The 18,689-nt window shown below is 47.2% G+C and overlaps 1 protein-coding gene across 1 annotated transcript in view; it reads right to left on the reverse strand.

Moving 5' to 3' along the window:
• LOC117055263 (maestro heat-like repeat family member 5) overlaps nucleotides 1-12,353 on the reverse strand; it is a 31,189-nt gene extending 18,836 nt beyond the window's left edge. Inside the window, exons 1-9 of the mRNA XM_033164719.1 lie at nucleotides 12,014-12,353; nucleotides 10,317-10,456; nucleotides 9,171-9,278; nucleotides 7,387-7,503; nucleotides 6,049-6,159; nucleotides 3,669-3,809; nucleotides 1,306-1,425; nucleotides 580-659; nucleotides 257-392 (exon numbers count right to left, since the gene is read on the reverse strand). Coding sequence (XP_033020610.1) covers nucleotides 257-392; nucleotides 580-659; nucleotides 1,306-1,425; nucleotides 3,669-3,809; nucleotides 6,049-6,159; nucleotides 7,387-7,503; nucleotides 9,171-9,278; nucleotides 10,317-10,456; nucleotides 12,014-12,353 — 1,293 coding nt within the window. The remainder of the gene's footprint in view (nucleotides 1-256; nucleotides 393-579; nucleotides 660-1,305; nucleotides 1,426-3,668; nucleotides 3,810-6,048; nucleotides 6,160-7,386; nucleotides 7,504-9,170; nucleotides 9,279-10,316; nucleotides 10,457-12,013) is intronic.
• Between the last annotated feature and the right edge of the window lie 6,336 nt (nucleotides 12,354-18,689).

Here is an 18,689-nt window from a genome sequence, read left to right on the forward strand (position 1 = left end):
AGGGAGGAATGAGAATCACAAAATGCAGGCATGCAGGAATCATTCGTGGATGCATTCTAGCCAAAGGTTAAATGCAATAAATATTGAAACATCATTAAAATCAAAAATATACACCCAAAGTCTCTGGTTGTTACATCATTGTGATGGGTAGCGTTATGTGTAGCTTCCATGGCTCTGACTCTTTGCCCTCAAATCCTTTAACCTGGCAACCCCATTTTACTCCATTCCTATCCCTGGAAGAAGAAGGTCCACTCACCTGGCTCTGCGTTGTGTGCATCGAGCTGCCGGCTTTGAGCTTGGTCAGCTTCAAGGAGGGTAACGAAAAGACCTTCTTTATGCTTTTTTGGACTAGCTCCGACCTAAGCGGAGAATCCATAGGTGGCTTCAAGGCACTGAAGAGGAAAGAGAAAGAAGGGGGAGGAAATGATCAGCACCCAGCAGTCCATAAACCTGGTGAGGAAATATGGACTGTGTCTGGCCAAGGGGTACAATTTCCGGGTATGGCAAGGGAGGTGCCAGGAATAGGTGGGGGGCAGTGACAAGCTGTAGGGGGACAGAGAAGCAGCTCCCCATACTTACGTCATGCAGCTGACGGTGATGATGGCGTGGTGCAAGACAGAAATAGAGAAAGAGCCCAGCGGCTCCTCTTCGATGACTTCCTGTTGTGGGGAAGCACACAGCATGTCAGAGAACTGGAGGCTCCATCCCTGCCGCCGCCACACCAAGCCCTGAACTGTGCTCTCTATCCAGCCCAGCCCACTTTACAACTTCTTTGCAATTGGCAAGTGGGTCCTCCTAGGGGAGAAGAGTGAGTTTCCTGGATCTGGGGATCAGATCCATCTTTCACCTGGACAGAGCTCCACCTCATAAGAACACAAGATCAGCCTTCTGGACCAGGCCTATGGCCCGTCTAGTCCAGCATCCCGTTCTCACAGCGAGAACAGGAGCACAAGAGCCCTCTCCCCGCCTGTGGCTTCCAGCAACTGATATTCAGAAACATGGCTTCCTTCCGCTGTGGAGGCAGAACATAGCAATCATGGCTAGAGCTACAGCCCTCTCCTCCTGGGAAAACCTCGCCTCTTTTACTTAGGCGCTGGTTTCATCCTGCTGAGGATGTCACTATGCAGGGCTGCCTTTCAAGAGGGTTTGGGGCAGAGCGTGACCACCCAGAAATTGTTTGGGGCCGGATGCTTAGAACCTGCAACCCTGATATTTTACCAGAGCTAGACCTACACAGCTATTTTATAAAAATGCTCTGGGAAAACCCCAGGAGATTTCCCTCTTCTTCTTCTTCTTTTTACTCACAATTATGCAGATGGTGAGCTCTGCTTTGTGCGGAAAGATGACGTTTACCACATGCGTTTGCACGAGTGCCTTAGTTGTTAGAATTGCTGTCTTCATGAGGCTCTTTTTCAGAGCCTCGTCCTAAAAGGAGAAGGGAATTTATAAAATTGAGATTCAATCAAAATCACAAGGAAACATAAAGCCACACTGACCCTAACCCTAATTCTAATCCTTACCCTAACACTAACCCAGTCCTAAAATCAACCCAAAGCCTAACCCAGAAATGGTCTTGTTAGATAGTAAAATTCATGTTAAATTGCCGTTTTAGGGGTTGTTTTAAAAAGTCTGGAACAGATTAATCCATTTTTCATTACTTTCTATGGGAAACAACAGCCTCAGATATGCTGATGACACAACCTTGATGGCAGAAAGTGAGGAGGAATTAAAGAATCTTTTAATGAGGGTGAAAGAGGAGAGCACAAAATATGGTCTGAAGCTCAACATCCAAAAAACTAAGATCATGGCCACTGGTCCCATCACCTCCTGGCAAATAGAAGGGGAAGAAATGGAGGCAGTGAAAGATGGTGACAGCAGTCACAAAATTAAAAGACACCTGCTTCTTGGGAAAAAAGGAATGACAAACCTAGACAGCATCTTAAAAAGCAGAGACATCACCTTGCCAACAAAGGTCCGTATAGTTAAAGATATGGTTTTCCCAGTAGCGATGTATGGAAGTGAGAGCTGGACCATCAAGAAGGCTGATCACCGAATAATTGATGCTTTTGAATTATGGTGCTGGAGGAGACTTGAGAGTCCCATGGACTGCAAGAAGATCGAATCTATCCATTCTCAAAGAAATCAGCCCTGAGTGCTCACTAGAAGGACAGATCCTGAAGTTGAGGCTCCAGTACTTTGGCCACCTCATGAGAAGAGAAGACTCCCTGGAAAAGACCCTGATGTTGGGAAAGATGGAGGGCGCAAGGAGAAGGGGACAACAGAGGACGAGATGGTTGGACAGTGTTCTCGAAGCTACCAACGTGAGTCTGACCAAACTGCAGGAGGCAGCGGAAGACAGGAGTGCCTGGCGTGCTCTGGTCCATGGGGTCACGAAGAGTCAGACAAGACTAAAAAAAAACAATGGGAAAGCGCTCCTTGGTTTTGGAATGCTTTGGTTTTAGAACGTATTTCCATAATGGATTAAGTTTGAGAACCAAGGTACCATTGTAATACCCAATTTGGTCCTAGGTGTGGAGTCAGTATACACCACAATCTACAACCCTTCCGTGGATGAAGCCAGACTCTGCCCTAGGGCACAGTCTGAAGGCGTGTGGTGCAAGGACTTTGACGGAGCTCACGAGGTCTCCTCAGTGCCGGGGATGGTGACCACTGGGGAAGGGGTTGCACACCTCCTGGAGTCTTATGAGAGGAGAAAGGCAGGATATACCGTATTTTTCCATGTATGACTCCAAATTGAGAAAAGGGGGGGGGGTTGCCCAGAGTTGTTCAGCTTTTTAAAGGGGGGATTAAAAATCTACGCTGCCACTCGCACGCTTCGCAAAACCCACCTATCCTCTGTCCCCTCGCTGGCAGAAACCACCAATCGCCTGCCCAATTGCCACAGCGACAGCCAATCAACACCACCCCTTGCCGCACCCACCAGTAACATGCACAATAGCTGCTGAGAATCTCCGGCCTGCAGCGGCAACCAATCCCATGTCCCCCCTATGCACTATCCGTGTAGAAGATGACCTCCATTCGTAAACATCATTTTAAAATAATAAAAAAACTACCTTGTCTTATACACAAAAAAGTACAGTATTTTTTTATAATAATATTTATTAAATTTTCAAAAGTCACAACAAAAACATACATAAAGGAAAAATACAAAACTACAAAAACAAAACATTTTACAAAAATAAAAACAAAGATATTCTATTATTAAAAATATCAACTTTCTTCACATCATTAACTGGACTTCCCCCTGTTTCCCCTTATTACTAAATATTTTACGTAACTTCCCAATTTAAATCTATCACATCTTTTTTAAAATGATATTTCAAAAAAGAAAAACTTTTTCTAAATCTAATTCTAAATTCTATACTCTCCTAACATTCAAATCATTTAATTCTAATTATATAAATGACAGCCTATCCTTTTTCTTCAAAACACCTAATTTTAAATCTTACAATATTCTTTTAAATACGATTTAAATTTTCCCCATTCTTTCTCCACCTTCATCTGCCATTGTTCAATTGTAGGTAATTCTTCCAATTTCCAGTTCTTAGCTATTAAAACTCTTGCTGCTGTTGTGGCATACACACAAAAAAGTACAGTATAGCCAAGAGAACAGACAGCAGGAGTCCGTGGGGAAATGAGAGCCATACCTTCCTGGTGTTCTGGAATTGGTATAGGAGCTCTGCCACAATGAACTCGATGAAGCGCAGCAGGTCTTCTTGCCGTGCCCCAAGAGCCATCTGCCCGTAGCAAAGCATCACAGTGATACTGGCATTCTTCTCCTCTGTATTCTGGAGGGAAAGGGAGGGCAAAGTGAGTCTGGGAACCTTAATCGCAATAGGAGGCAATTCACCACTTAGTTGGGACCTTTTAGCAGCTAATAGTAGTCAGTAAGTTGTTGTGCAGACTTACAAAATTCCTATTTTTTTTTCCTCCAGGAAACTCAACCTGCTGGCAAGCCAGGGCTCCCCCATCCTATATTTGTGCATCGGGTTCTTCCTGCCTAAATGTAGAACCTGGCATTTGACCCTATTGAATTTCGTTTCGTTAGTTTGGGCTCAGTAATCCAATCTGCAAAGGTTATCTTGAATCCTGATTCTGTCTTCTGCAGCATTGGCTACCCTTCCCAGTTTGGTGTCATCTGCAAATTTGATGAGCGTCCCCTCAATTCCTTCGTCCAAGTCATTTATTTAAAAAAAACGTTGAACAACAACGGGCCCAGGACAGAACCCTGTGACACCCCACTGGTCACTTTTTTCCAGGATGATGAGGGACCATGAAGGAGTTCTCTTTGAGTTCAACCAGTGAGAAAGTGAAGGACAGTGTAGGGTAGACTGACCACTGGTGCTCTTTTCCAAGGGAGGTGCTTTTTAAAAATTAAAATGAACCAGGTGGATCTTCTCCATAGGAAGGGTTGGAAAATTTCCTTTGTCATTTCCCAACTCACAGAAAAAATCCAGGGGCAACACACTCTTGGGTTTCCTTCCTCTTGGCTCCTTTGAACAAACCATAGTGAATATCAGCCATCGTTTGGGGCGTTTGAAGTAACACTTGATGTAAGTTAACTGAAAATGGAAAGAAAAAGTTCTGATCTCCTTCCAGCTGGGTTGGAGGAGAAGTGGAGAGTCGGGGGCACATGACCCCAAGGACCCCTCAGGTTATGGAACTGTTAGATCTGCACGCAGTTACTATGCCTTTGTAATAATTCACCTTATTTACAAATCTAGGGAGGTGAACACAGACTCAACTACGCTTTGCTTCAAGTAGACCGGTTGAAATGAATGGGCCTAACTGAGTCATGTTCATTAAATTCAATGGGTCTACTCTAAAACATAGTGGAATGTGGCCAGCAGGCACTCCCATAAGGCAGATGAACCCGTGCCCGAGAGCGACTTTGACAACTCCCTTGCCCTGGATGAACCCCATTTTTTAAAGCTGATTGCAGATAAACCTCTCCCCTCTTTCTCTCTGCCTCTCCCAACCTGCAGACTGCCTTCTCTCTTGGGTTTTGCTCCCTGCCCTCAGTGGGAGAAGTGTCCCCCTCTTCCAGACTCTGAGAGATTCTTCATTCAAAACTTTCTGACAGAGGAACACTCTCCCTCGGGAGGTTGTGGACTCTCCTTCGTTGGAGGTTGGAGGACCATCTGTCAGGGATGAGATTCCTGCATTGCAGGGGGTTGGACTAGATGACCCTTGGGGTCCCTTCCAACTCTACAACTCTGTGATTCTATCTTCTATGGTAACCAGGAGACAACCCCCCTCCCACCAAAATTAGCTTCCACTATTGAAGAAATGCCAACCAACCATCTGACAACCAACCTAAAAACGGGAGTCGGTGTACTTTTGGGATGACCAATGGTTTCTAACGAATCCGTTTGACTGACTGACTGAGCAAGGGATCAGACCAGATCTAGGATCTGGAGCCACAGGGACAGGACTGCTGGAGCCCCCTTCAGAAGGGCGACTGAGACATACCCACAGAGGAAGTTTTCTGGCCTTCCATACTGAGAGGATTAGCAGATCCAATGGCTTTTTGTGGAGAGGTAAGCATCACATCCCTTGAAAAAGAGCATATTTTGAAATGGAGCAGGATTCATTCTCTTCCAACGCAGCTCTGTTTTTCTAGATCAGGCATCCCCAAACTCGGCCTTCCAGATGTTTTGGGACTACAACTCCCATCATCCCTAGCTAACAGGACCAGTGGTGAGGGATGATGGGAATCGTAGTCCCAAAACATCTGGAGGGCCCAGTTTGGGGGTGCCTGTTCTAGATAATAGGAACCCAGAGGCTGTTTCATATGCTTTGGTGTGGATGTAAATAGCAGCTAAGGACATAATGTGCCAGGATCTTCTCAACCTGGTGCCCTTCAGATATTGTTGTGCTACAACTCCCATTGTGTCTAACCATTGGCCATGCTGTCTGGGGCTGATGGGAGTTCCATTTCAAAACACACGGATGGGGATGGGGCACCAGGTTGGGGATGGCTGACCTACACTCTTGCAATGCTCCTCCCTCATTTGACACCCTTACCTCAGACATCTCAATCTTCCTTGCAATGGCTGCATGGCCAAAATCCCTCAGTGCCATCAGCATTTGAGATAAATGGAAGTACGAAGCCACGCCAACAGCCTCGGAGATTCCCTAGGGAGAAAGATGCATGTGTTAAAAGAAAGAAAACTGCTCCTTTTCCCTTATGGGGCACCCAAGAGCCCATAGGGTCCTTCTGTAGGTTATCTATCACTAGGAGAAATTAACAGAGGCCAGCCAGAGAATACTGAAAAACAAAGCAGCTTTATTAACTGCTGCAACAGGATCCTCACAACCACACGCAGGAAGCAGGGGGCACCCCAAGCAATGACACGCAAGCCCTTATATAGACATTTTGAAATTGCCCACCCTGGAGCCCAAGACCACCTCCCCCCATACATCATACATACATCAGAGAAGGGGCGCTCTACAACAGAATCCTGTCTGACACAAAACCTGTTGATGGGGTTAAAGGTAAAGGGTAAAGGGTCCCCTGACCATTAGGTCCAGTCGCGGACGACTCTGGGGTTACGACTCTCATCTCGCTTTACTGGCTGAGGGAGCTGGCGTTTGTCTGCAGACAGCTTCCGGGTCATGTGGCCAGCATGGCTAAGCCACTTATGGCGAAACCTTCCCACCGGAGTGGTACCTATTTATCTACTTGCACTTTGATGTGCTTTCAAACTGCTAGGTGGGCAGGAACTGAGACCAAACAACGGGAGTCCAAACCATAGCTGTCAACTTTTCCCTTTTCTTGTGAGGAATCCTATTTGGAATTAGGGAATTTCCCTTAAAAAAGGGGGAAAGTTGACAGCTATGGCCCAAACCTGTCACGGGGATTCAAACCGCCGACCTTCTGATCGGCAAGCCCTAGGCTCTGTGCTTTAACCCACAGCACCACCCGCGTCCCATTACTTACTTGCTGTACATAAAAGCTAATTGCATTTCATGCCTCACGTTCTTTCCTGCCCCATAAATGGCCTGTGCTCGCTCCCCAAAGCTCCTTGACAGGTGTCCTGGCCTGGTCCAGAGGAGGAGTCCCCAGGGAACAGCAGGCCAGAGGCTGCAGCGCCACAGATTGCTCCAAGGACGGGCTGAGACCCTTTCAGACTCTGCTTCTGGTCCACCTCACCTGGGCTCCACACCTGCCACCTCTGCAGGTCTGTAACCCTTTGGGCTTTTAGAGCCACAACGCACTGGAGCTCAGTTCCGGCACCTCTCCGATGGGCGCCATTGCCATTATAAGAGAACAAGGGAGACGTTCATGGTGACTTCCAGCCCCTCTTTTATTAGAAAAATAGCACTGCCTGGGACTTGATGGGAACACACAAATTCTCTCACCTCTCTGACTGTTTCCTCTTCCAGAGGCAACTTTAAAAGTAAGTGCAGGTACTGGTGGACTGTCTCTTTGCTCCTGGAATCCCGTAGTTTGAGTCCGTAGTATCTATAGAGGGCATTCTAAGGGTTGGGGAAGGTTTCCGTGAGTCACAGTGAGGAGGCCCCGCCAGTTGCATAAAACGCTTGTCGAAAACCAAAGCATTTCAATATTACCTGCTGAAAATGACAGGTAAGGTTAAAAACCAGTAATAATAATAATAATAATAATAGATTGCAAGTACTAGACAATTGATTTAACAATTTGTATGCAATTTGACACATAGTTTACTCACCACACAAAACTAAATTATATTAATTTAACCACAATATCTTCTGAATTCCCAAGTCATGTTACAACTCTTTAAAGGTAAAGGACCCCTGACAGTTAAGTCCAGTCGCAAACGACTCTGGGGTTATGGCGCATATGACTAAGCCGCTTCTGGCAAAACCAGAGCAGCGCACGGAAACGCCGTTTACCGTCCCTCCGGAGTGGTACCTATTTATCTACTTGCACTTTGACGCGCTTTCGAACTCTTTAGTAGCCCTCATTTCAGGAATTTGAAAGTTGAAAAGTTCAACATGTCCTAATTGCTCTGCCTCCACTGCTGGAGACAGGAATGCTTCTGAATACCAGTTGCTGGAAACCACTGGAAGGGGGGAGGCCTCTGTGTTCGAATTCTGCTCTCAAGTTTCCCATGGGCATCTGATTGGCCATTATGAGATAAGGATGCTGGACTGTGCAGGCAGCTGGTCTTACCCAGCAGGCTCATCTTTCATTCTTACGACACACTTTTGTCCTAGATGCACTAACCATAGGTTCTTCCCGCTTTTTAAGAAAACTAATACCTGCACCTGCAGCCTCTTATGGGTCTCCCCACCCACCCTGCATGACTGAAATTGGGAGAGGGTGTTCTCTTTTGTGGCACCCCATCTACGGCACGGTTGTTGGTTGCCAAGAGAGAGAGGAAACCTGAGCAGCAGGTTGCGTTCAGGCGACCTCCTTGTATTCTCTGCGGGGACAGCCAAAGAGGCAGAGTTGGTCCACCTCCTCCGTGAGGGAGATTGCCAAACGCTCTGCTCCTCTCTTTCCCCAAAAGACCTCCTGGAGCTCAGAAGAAACCCGAGTTCCGTCTGCACCAGACCTTAGAAGCACCCTCGTGCCCCATGAACGGTCTTGCTTCCCCCACAGAACCCTAGGAACCGTTGTTCAAAGCTTCTTAAAATATTGGCGTTAGATCAGGGTTTCCCAAACTTGGGTCTCCAGCAGTTTTTGCACTACAACTCCCATCACCTCTAGCTAGCAGGACCCGTGGGCAGGGACGATGGGAATTGTAGTTCAAAAACAGCTGGAGACCAGATTATTACGGCCCTATCTAGCTTGTCCCTCAGGGCCTGAGTGTGCTAAGCAGGAGTGGTGGGATGACCTCCCACGCTCCTTGAAGAACATGTTTTGTTGGAAGTTCACCCTTCCAGCAGGAGGTCATTCCGGGTTAACGGTGTTCATGCTCAAATCCAAAAACAAAAGAGGGAAAGATGGAGCTTTTGCCTGCTGATGCTTACTGAGGAAGCCTGCATTCTGATTGGCTTGGTAGTTCTGAGGGAGTTTTGCCTCTGAATGTTTCGTTCAGTGTCTCCCTGCTATGTACAAGGCCTATGCTAAGAAAGAAAGTCAAACTTCTCTGTTCTTCTTTCCTCAGTTTGTATGCTGCCCCCCCCCCCCCGAGTCATCTCTGATTCTCAGGACTTACTTTTTCGTGTCCAGTCTTGGAGGTCTTCTGCTGGGCTGCTCTTAGGCTGGAGGCAGCTGAATCTTGGGACAAGGTTGTCGATTTTCTCTGGAGACTGGAGGTCGGCTTCTAAAGTCGGAAAGAAAAGGGAATAAAATTAAGAAAAGTGTCATTTTTTTGTTTCTAGAGTACAGTTGCCATTTATTTGCCACATGACTTCTCTTAAAAAAATATAGACTTCTTGCAAAAATCATTTGGAGTAAAATCTATTGCAGTCAGTTCTTTCTTTTTTTAAGTAACACTCCAAGAAAGATGAAATAAAGCCTCTGTACTGTGAGGAACACCATTCATTTAAAGCACTTTGTTTCCTGCCATAAACGAACAGAACCTAGGCATTGTGGCTATTCTTTTTATTGTTATTTACAGGGCGGTTTACAATATAAAAACACAAAGGTAGTTTTCTATTTAAGTTGCATTATAGTCCAAAGGCTATTCATCAGGAAATAAGGATTTGTTTTAAGGTTTTCATGTGTGCTAAAACTCATTCTGTTGTGTTTTTTTTAATTGTTTAACCACATCAGATAACAAACATGGATACATATGCTATAATGTTATTGTTTTAGTTAAATAAATTGTTATTAGAGAAATGATTATTTTTCTCCTTCCAATAAAGTACAGCAGAAAAGTTGTCCAAATATACGCAGTTAACTTATTAAACCTCACAATAATTTCATAATTATCTGTCTATGCATTTCTAACAGTATAATCAAATCAGTAGTCTTTGATATAAATGTAAAAGCTACTCTGAAAATTTATTATTCCCAAAATGAAACCTTCATCTGGTTTTAAGTATTAAGATTATACCAGCAAGAATGTAAAAATATGATTTAAACCAAGTCTTACTGGCTAGTGATTTGAATTGTGATTTACGGTAAATCGATTTGATTTCAAACAAATCCACCCTGCATCACACATGCATTTCTAACAGTGTAACCAAATCAGTAGTTTTGGATATAACTGTAAAAACTACTCTGAAAATTTATTATTCCCAAAATGAAACTTTCATCTGGTTGTAAATTTAGAATGTAAAAATATATATTTAAACCAAGTCTTACTGGCTAGTGATTTGAATTGAATTCAGTCAAATCCACCCTGCATCACACACACCTGGGGAGCTGGCTGGAGGTGTCTGAGGATGGTATCTAAAATTTCTCTCTCATCCATCAACTCCAAAGATTCTCTGAGTGTCCTGCCTCTCGGGATCTTCTTCCCCATCCACAAATACCTGAAGTTTTCATCTGAGAGTTCTTGAGAAAGAGAGAGAGAGAGGTGAGTAAATGAGGCGGAGGAGAGCGAAAGGTAAGTTCTTTGTCAGGGGGCTTCCAGTTGCTCCTTCCAGGTGGGATTCAGTGGCACTTCGGCAGAGTCAGGCCGCTCGGTTAAAGCGACTTGCACAACGAACCTACTTCCCGCTCCCCAACCGACTCCAAATCGGACATTTTTCGTGATGGGAAAAGTGACAGGGAAACTAGAATGGAAAGTGGGAGCTAGCAATTGTTTGTCTCATCTCCCTGCGAACGAATCGCTGACCTCATTCAGCATCCCCACAAACCTTGGCAAATGGATCAGGACGAAGGTTCAGGAAGCAGGTCATCGGGACGGAGCCGCAGAACAGCTGCATCGGCTCGGTTCCTCGGACCGGCAATGGCAGCCCAAAGGGTGTCTGTACCATGTCATCTCTGCCTACTGGTGTCTATCATATTGGGCTAAACTTTCAGGGGAGGGGTCTTTCTGGGGTGGCCGAGGGTCATTTCCAGCCCTCATCAGGGACCTCCTAATGAAAGAGCTCCCCACGGATCCTGGTACTACTTAGTCGTTGCCAGTGCTGTCAAGCACCCCGTTTTCCCCGGGATTCTCCCTTATTTCAAGCAGTTTCCCGCTGCTCTCCCTTATTTTTTATTTCCCTTAAATTTCCCTTTTTTAATGGAAGCAGCTCCTCCCCTGCTGGCCAGGGACTGGGTGGGAAGACCTCGCCTACTTGGAGAGAAAAGCCTCAGCCCTCAAAGCAAGTGGGAGCCGTTTCCCGTGCTTACAGGGGGGTGTATTCCTCCCCCTGCATCAACCCCTATCCATTGCCGCCGAGCCCCTCAGCCGGCCAATAGGGTTAGCTGGCGGGCGGAGCCTGACAAGAAGACAATGGGGCTCCATCACGCGGAGCACATGGCTGCCCTCCTCTTTGCTGGCTGCCCTCCTCTTTGCTCCGCTCCAAGCCCGAGCCCGCTTGGAGTTTACATTGCTGCTCCGCCCACTTTTGCTTCTGGCTCCGCCCACCACTGACATGTGACACTTGGGCTTCCCCCACCCTCTCTTCTCCCCATATGCCCCCCAAGCACCCCCTAATTGGCTCAGGGGTAGGCAGGCGAACCCCCAGAACAAAGCATGCAGGGGGAAGGAGCGGGTAAGTTGTCCCGCCAGGAAAGCAGAAATGTCTGAGCTAATGTAGCAATCTGCTTAGCGCTGTGTTGGATCCGTCCCCCTTTCATCAAACTGGGGGAAATGGTCTTTGGTGGTTTCTGGAAAGTGCAGATAGCGGACACATGCCGCATGTGAACAGGCATCACAGAACTGTAGCGTTTGAAGGGACCTGCGGGGTCATCTAATCTAGCCCCCAGGAATGCAGACCAGAACAGGGGCAGCCACCCGGAAGTCCCTGCTCCATGTTACACGCCTCTTTAAAGAGAGGGGTGGGGTGGGGTGGGTGGGACTTGCGCCCAGAGATAAAGGAAACCAACAGAGACACCGGCCTTGTATGGTGCAGGCCTTGCCCAGGGGAACCCGAAAGGGATCTGGTTCTGCCTACTCACCTGGGAACACCGGCCCAGAATCCTCGAGGCTCTTCTTTTTAGGCTGGGACAAGCCCCGCTGCTGCTTTGCGCTGGGCTGGCGCTGTACTATCTCTGGGAAGACAACTGGAGCGGGCTGAGATTTCCTCCGGGCCTCTGCAGGTGATGGGGAGGGCTTCACCAGCATGGGCAAGAGTTGGGAGGTTCTCTGCCCAGCTGGATCCAGGGCGACACCATGATGCACATTAGATGGCTGGGCCTCCTGCTTCTCCCGCTGCCCCTGGTTGCTCTCCTGGATGTTCTCAACACTTTCCTGCTCCTTCTTTTTCAGGCCCCGGAGCTTCTTCAGGAAGGAGGACATCCTGCAAGAGAGGAAATAAATGGCCCTCTGGTTGCTTTGCTCATTTGGAACCCCTTTGGACCCCCCCTTCCTTTCACCACTTGAGTTGTAGCAAGCAATCCCTCCCTAGAAGAGTAGAAGAAGAGTTTGGATTTGATATCCCACTTCATCACTACCCGAAGGAGTCTCAAAGCGGCTAACACCAGCCTGCACGCCAACCCAATCTCCGTGGTGCGAGATTCCATGGGTTCCAGGCATTCACCCAGCCTTGGTGTTTCCTTTTGGGATTGAGGGGCAGCGGAGACTGTGGTGTCTTGAGGATCTATGGTTTATTTACACGTCTATGCAACCTGAGCCTACGGTGGAGGGGTTCACAGCATCGACACCCCAAGAGGGTCTTGCGTCTCCCATTGTCGCAGAGTGTCAGGCTGGAGGAACTTTCTCCCTCCCCCGGTGGCAGCAAGAAGAAGGTGATTGGGTTGGTGTGCAACAATGGGTAGGAACTGCTTGCTGCAACTCAAGTGGGGAAAGGAAAGGCACTTTGCATATGATCAGAGGCCTCCTCGCCTTCATTAGTTCCCCTGTCCCAAGACTGAGATTCTTTAGGGCTGAAAACACATTCTGGGACTAAGCGACCGCAACCCCTGGGGCAAATTGAATCCACACTTTATGGAATCTCACTTTCATGGCGGGCTGTTATTTGGCCAACCCCACAATTTATTTTATTCCTTTAGGGAACACAATACACCACAATACACCACCAACCAGAGGCAGCCAGTTTGAATGAGCAGGAGTTATTTTACCTGATATTCTCTTCACCTCTTTGTGATCCGTAATCTTCAGGGGGCAAAGGGAAATAAAAAACTCTCCGGTAAGGTGGCTCCTCCTCACCAGCGTTGCTAGGGGTCCCCTAAGCCCTGGAGACATGAGGTCACAGCATTATTTATGGCAACATCAGGGGTGATGTCAGCGGAAAGGAGACCTCTTGCTCACCTGGCCTGGGACAATGGGCCAGGTATGGGCAGGTTTGGCCTCCAAGATTCACTGCGGCCTCCACTGGGTTTTGGTGAATCCCAAAGCCAGTAAGATTTTTCAGCCAAGCAGGTGGAGGCAATATTATTATTATATTTATTAGAGTAAAGTAAATTCAGCAAATTTCTATGACACCCTTCATCCGAGGATCATATGCTTGTTTCATCTCCACACTCTAAGTCAGGGGTAGGCAACCTAAGGCCCGGGGGCCGGATGCGGCCCAATCGCCTTCTCAGTCTGGGCCACGGACCGCCCAGGAATCCGTGTGTTTTTGCATGAGTAGAATGTGTGCTTTTTATTTAAAGATCATGGCCACTGGTCCCATCATCTCCTGGCAAATAGAAGGGAAAGAAATGGAGGCAGTGAGAGATTTTACTTTCTTGGGCTCCGTGATCACTGCAGATGGTGGATGATCACTGCAGATTACAGACTGGGTGACCCAGCATTTTCCTAGTAGACAGAAGTAGCCCCAACCACCCCACACCGGTGCATTCAATTAGGCAGGTGCAATGTTCGAAAGCACATCAAAGTGCAAGTAGATAAATAGGTACCGCTCTGGCGGGAAGGTAAACGGCGTTTCAGTGCGCTGCTCTGGTTTGCCAGAAGCAGCTTAGTCATGCTGGCCACATGACCCGGAAGCTGTACGCCGGCTTCCTCAACCAATAAAGTGAGATGAGCGCTGCAACTCCAGAGTCGTCCGCGACTGGACCTAACGGTCAGGGGTCCCTTTACCTTTACCTTTCCTCCAGAGAGTTCTGAGTGACGTCCACAGTCTACATTCTGTTGACCCTGTGTGAGTGGGGGAATCTGGACACATTATTTATATGTGTTGTGGAAATGCTTTTTTTAAAAAAAGCGTTTTGAAGAATATATCGAATTTGCCATAAGCTCACCATTGCCATCTAGTGTCACATTTGTATAACGCACTTAAAACTTTATATTTGCTTGCAGTGCACCCATGATAGTGGACTCCAACAGTGCAGTTAATTAACGATAATATGAGAGTAATTATCCTTGTGTCTCTCTCTCTCCCCCCCCCCCCGCCCCCCGGTTCAGGGAGGACGAGCTTTGACTGGCAGATTGTCCGTTAACTTTCTTTCGCTCCGACGGATCTCTAGGATAAGCCAGTCATGTGTTGTACTGGGACCTATAGCACTGTGTTTAGGGGTAAACTACAGTTCCTATGATTCTCCGGGGGGGGGGGGAGTCATGTGCTGTAATGTTTTGGCATGTTCACAGCCACTAAACAACCAAAATGAATAGTTTCTGGTGAATTTTCCTTAAATTGTCTTGTCTCAATTATATTTTTAGGGTTTATCATTGCAATGGTGAGCTAGATACTGCAGTTTTTGGTTGTGGTGACCTGCTGTTAATTATAATTAGTTAAAGATGTTTCTGTATGTAACAACAGCAGCTAGGATTCTATGTGCGCAGAAATGGAAGGAAAAAGAAGTTCCAAAGAATGGATAAGTAAGATAATGGACTATGCAGAACTGGCAAAATTAACAGAAAAATTAAGAGAATCTAATGATGAGTGTTTTGTGGAAGAATAGGCCTTTTTCACATTATAGTACGCTGAACTCGTGAGCAGGATTTGAGCTATGAGCAGCAGAAGTAAGTAGATTATAATATTGTGGTTATGATTTGACAGATAGAAGAAGGAGTATAACAGGAGAGAAATAACAACTCCATGGAAAACAGGGTGGGAAGTCGACAAAAATTAAAAGAAAAAATTGTATTTTGAATGTATATGTTTAAAATACAGTATTTAAACAATAAAATATAATTGAAAAAAAGAAGAAGTTATAACCGCTCTTGAGCATCTGGGTAGGTAACCTCAGAATGGCTTGTAAATGTACTTTGAAGAATCCAACTTTGGCAGAGGCCACTGTGACTTCAGCGCCAACCCATAATAGACCTTCCGGCAGATGGAACCTGGGCTCTGTTCCGGCACCTTGGACACCGAAGAGGTCAGCTCCAGCCCTGCTGTTTCAGAGGACTGGCAACTGGATGGTATCTCTTCTCCCCAGTGAGCTTTGAAGCACGAGAAGTCATTTTCTCCCCAACCCAGGTGAACATAACCAGTAAAGCTGGCCAGAGTGATTTGTTGGAAGGAGGAAATGCGTTGCAGGGGGCTGGAGTAGATGGTCTTTAGGTCACTTCCATCCCCACAGGAGTCAAAGCGGTGCTAGGACTTGGGGAGGTGGAAGCTGAGAGGGAAGGAGCAAGAGACATCTGGGTTGAGCTGGTGTGACCAGGGGCGTAGCAAGGTAAATTGGTACCCGGGGGCAAAAAAATTTTTGTCCCCCCCCCCCCCGAGGCGTAGAAAGGCCAGGTGGTACCCAGTGCGGAAAATTTCTTCTCACCCCCACCATTGATCCCACCGCCCTTCAGAAATGGTTTTACGTTATTTAATATTTTCTTACAAAGGAATAATGACAATAATAATAATAATAAACTTTTATTTATATCCCGCCCTCCCCGGCCGAAGTCGGGCTTAGGGTGGCTAACATCAGATACATAACATTGGTATGAAATCAAACAATAATTAAATTACCTCCTAAAAACGTCTCAAAGTCAAATTAAAGTCTAATTAGATGGCTTTCCACAGGGTTAGGGTTGGGAACAGTAAGTGTTCTCTGAACTGAAATTTCAGCCTTCATGACATAGGAAAACTGCCAAGTAAACAGCTTTGGTGGGGGAGGGTCAAGATATTAACCGATATGCATGAAATTTCATATATAGCTATATAATCCCTAATATAGTAAGATAAGACCTCCAGAGCAGGTTTTTAAAAAAGTTTTTTATGAACCGCCCTAGTAGGGCAGTAATTGCTCCTTGATAATTTGTCACCCCCTCCATTATGGAACGTGGGGCGTCCCGCCCCCTACGCCCCCTCTTGCTACACCCCTGGGTGTGACAGCATCATGATAAAGAGGAATGGATTTAGACGGGGGAGATTCAAATCCGTCTGTAGCTCACTCTAACTCCTCTACCTCCCCACCACAAAGTTCCACACACCACCCTCACAACCACCAACCGAATTCTCCAACTGATCTCTCTCTATCCCTGACTGAACTAACTGCCCAAACCTCTGTGCTGAGTCTTAAACACAGCTAGACTCCGTCCCTGGCCTTTTATTGGTGAGATTATTAACCCTCTCACTATCTCCCCCAATATGGCACCACCATACTGAGTGGGCAAACACAATTTTCTCTGGTGTATATAAAAGTGAAATGGGGGGAAAGTGAAAAATAGTTAAACTACGGAACTCCCTGCCACAGGAGGCGGTGATGGCCACCAACCAAGATGGCTTGAAAAGAGGAGTAGGCAGAGAGGGCTATCGGTGGCTACTAGTCATGAAAGCCATGTTCTGCCCTCCACAATTGGAGGCAGTGATGCTTCTGAAACCCAGTTGCTGGAAACCACAGGGGGAGAGAGGGGTCTTGTGTTCGAATCCTGCTTGCGGGTTTCCCACAGGCACCTAGCTGGCTACTGTGAGAACAATGCTGGACTGGATAGGCCACTGGCCTGATCCAGCAGGCTGTTCTTATGTTCTTGGCAACAGCCAATTAGGGATTTGAGTCGTGCCTGAACTGGCAGTGCCTGGTGGGGTGGAAAGTTAAAACTCCACCAGCAGCCCATTCAAATTCCTACCCATCTCTGCTCAGCCCGTACATCTGTCTTTCCGAAAGCTGTGAGATTAGATAAAGGGAAACCCAGGGGTGCCCTTATCTCAGGGGAGGGGTGTATTTCTGGGCTGGTCAGTGCTGTGACTTTCCCCTCTTGTCTCGTGGTTTAAAACAGATCCCTGGACTAAGGGATCCAGGACTGGGCGGAATGGCATAGCCATGGTGGATTATAAACTGCAGCCTTATCCTGAGGATGACGCTGTTAGGACGCCAACAAGTTGGCGTGCTGAAGTTCAGCAGTCAGTCAGATAAGCCAAGGTCGAACAGTCCGAGTCAGAAGCCAGCGGAAGTCAGGTATCAGTATGGGGTCAAGAGAAGCCGAAGTCAGAACAGTCCAAGTCAGGAACCAGCCAAGTCAGTCAGGGAAAAGCCAGGAGCCAGGAACAAGTCAAGGGTCAGGAACAAGCCGAGGGTCAGGAACAAGCCAGGAATCAGGAACAGAACGAGCAAGAGCAACCACGCACTCAGCATAGCAGTTGCAGGTGCTAGCGAAGGGAGCAGCCAGCCTTTCTTAAGTAGCTGGCCTGCAACCACGTCTCTTACGAGTTGCAGCTGCCTCCAATTGTTCCCTGCGTCTCTCAGCTCTACGCTCTACAGCTGAGAAGGGAGGAGGGGAAAGGCCCTGCCTGTTTCTCTCCTCACAAGGGCCTGATTCTGGCTCGATTCCCTCCTCCTCCTGTTCTGGTCTTTCCCCCTCTCCATCTGACTCTTCCTCTTCCGAGGAGTGCCGCCACCAGTCTTCTCCAGGTACGAACTCTTCCATTTCCCCAGGTTCTTCCGTGGGTGCAGCCTCGCCAGGGGGGGCTTGCCACCACTCCTCCTCATCTGGCTCAACCCTGACAGACGCTAGGCTTGATCTCTTTAGAGCTGCCTCATATTTAGCCATTAATCTGCCCAGTATGGTCCCAGGAAGGAAGGCATGGGAATTAATGCAGATTCAGTGCTACTCTGCTTATTCATGTCATCACATTGTTATGTTTTTATATATGCTGGCTGGGGCAACCCAGTCAGATGGATAGGGTAATATTATTACAATCATCATCATCATCATCATCATCCAGATTGTTCTGCCCTCATCAAAATACCAGCCCACACTTCCCCACCATTTAATATGGATTTTCCTGTTTTGTGGTTAACCCGATAAATTCAGAATTGGGCAGAACCACATTCTCCATCAAAATGCAGCCCATCACCTTCCTATGCACCTCAGGTGGGGCAGGAAAACCGACTGCCTAACACCCCAGTGCATCCCTTTCGGAAGCAGGTGCAATGCTGCAGGGATTCCTGAAGGATTGAGGGCCTTGCAAAGGATCAGGGGGGGATTTCTGTTTCAAAGAGGGACCCGACCCCACACATTCTGCATCCTCTTCCAGCTGGACAGCAGAGAGATTCAGCTGGGACAAGAAGATGGAGGAGTCTCTCTGGGCAATTTCTAGCATCTTTCTCCCCAGATGTCAGTGGTGTGCAATGCGTGTTAGTGTGCAACTGCCCTGTTAATCCTCAGGATGGCAGCTGTCAAGGAGATCCATCTTCCCCAAATATCACACTGAAGGCTGGAGAGGAAGTCTTGGGCATTGGTCATGCTTCTGGAGGCATGGCTGAGAACCTCGAGGGGTGAAAGGTCTGGACTTTT

Source organism: Lacerta agilis, chromosome 11 (assembly GCF_009819535.1).
Source record: "Lacerta agilis isolate rLacAgi1 chromosome 11, rLacAgi1.pri, whole genome shotgun sequence".
NCBI classification, from domain to species: domain Eukaryota; kingdom Metazoa; phylum Chordata; class Lepidosauria; order Squamata; family Lacertidae; genus Lacerta; species Lacerta agilis.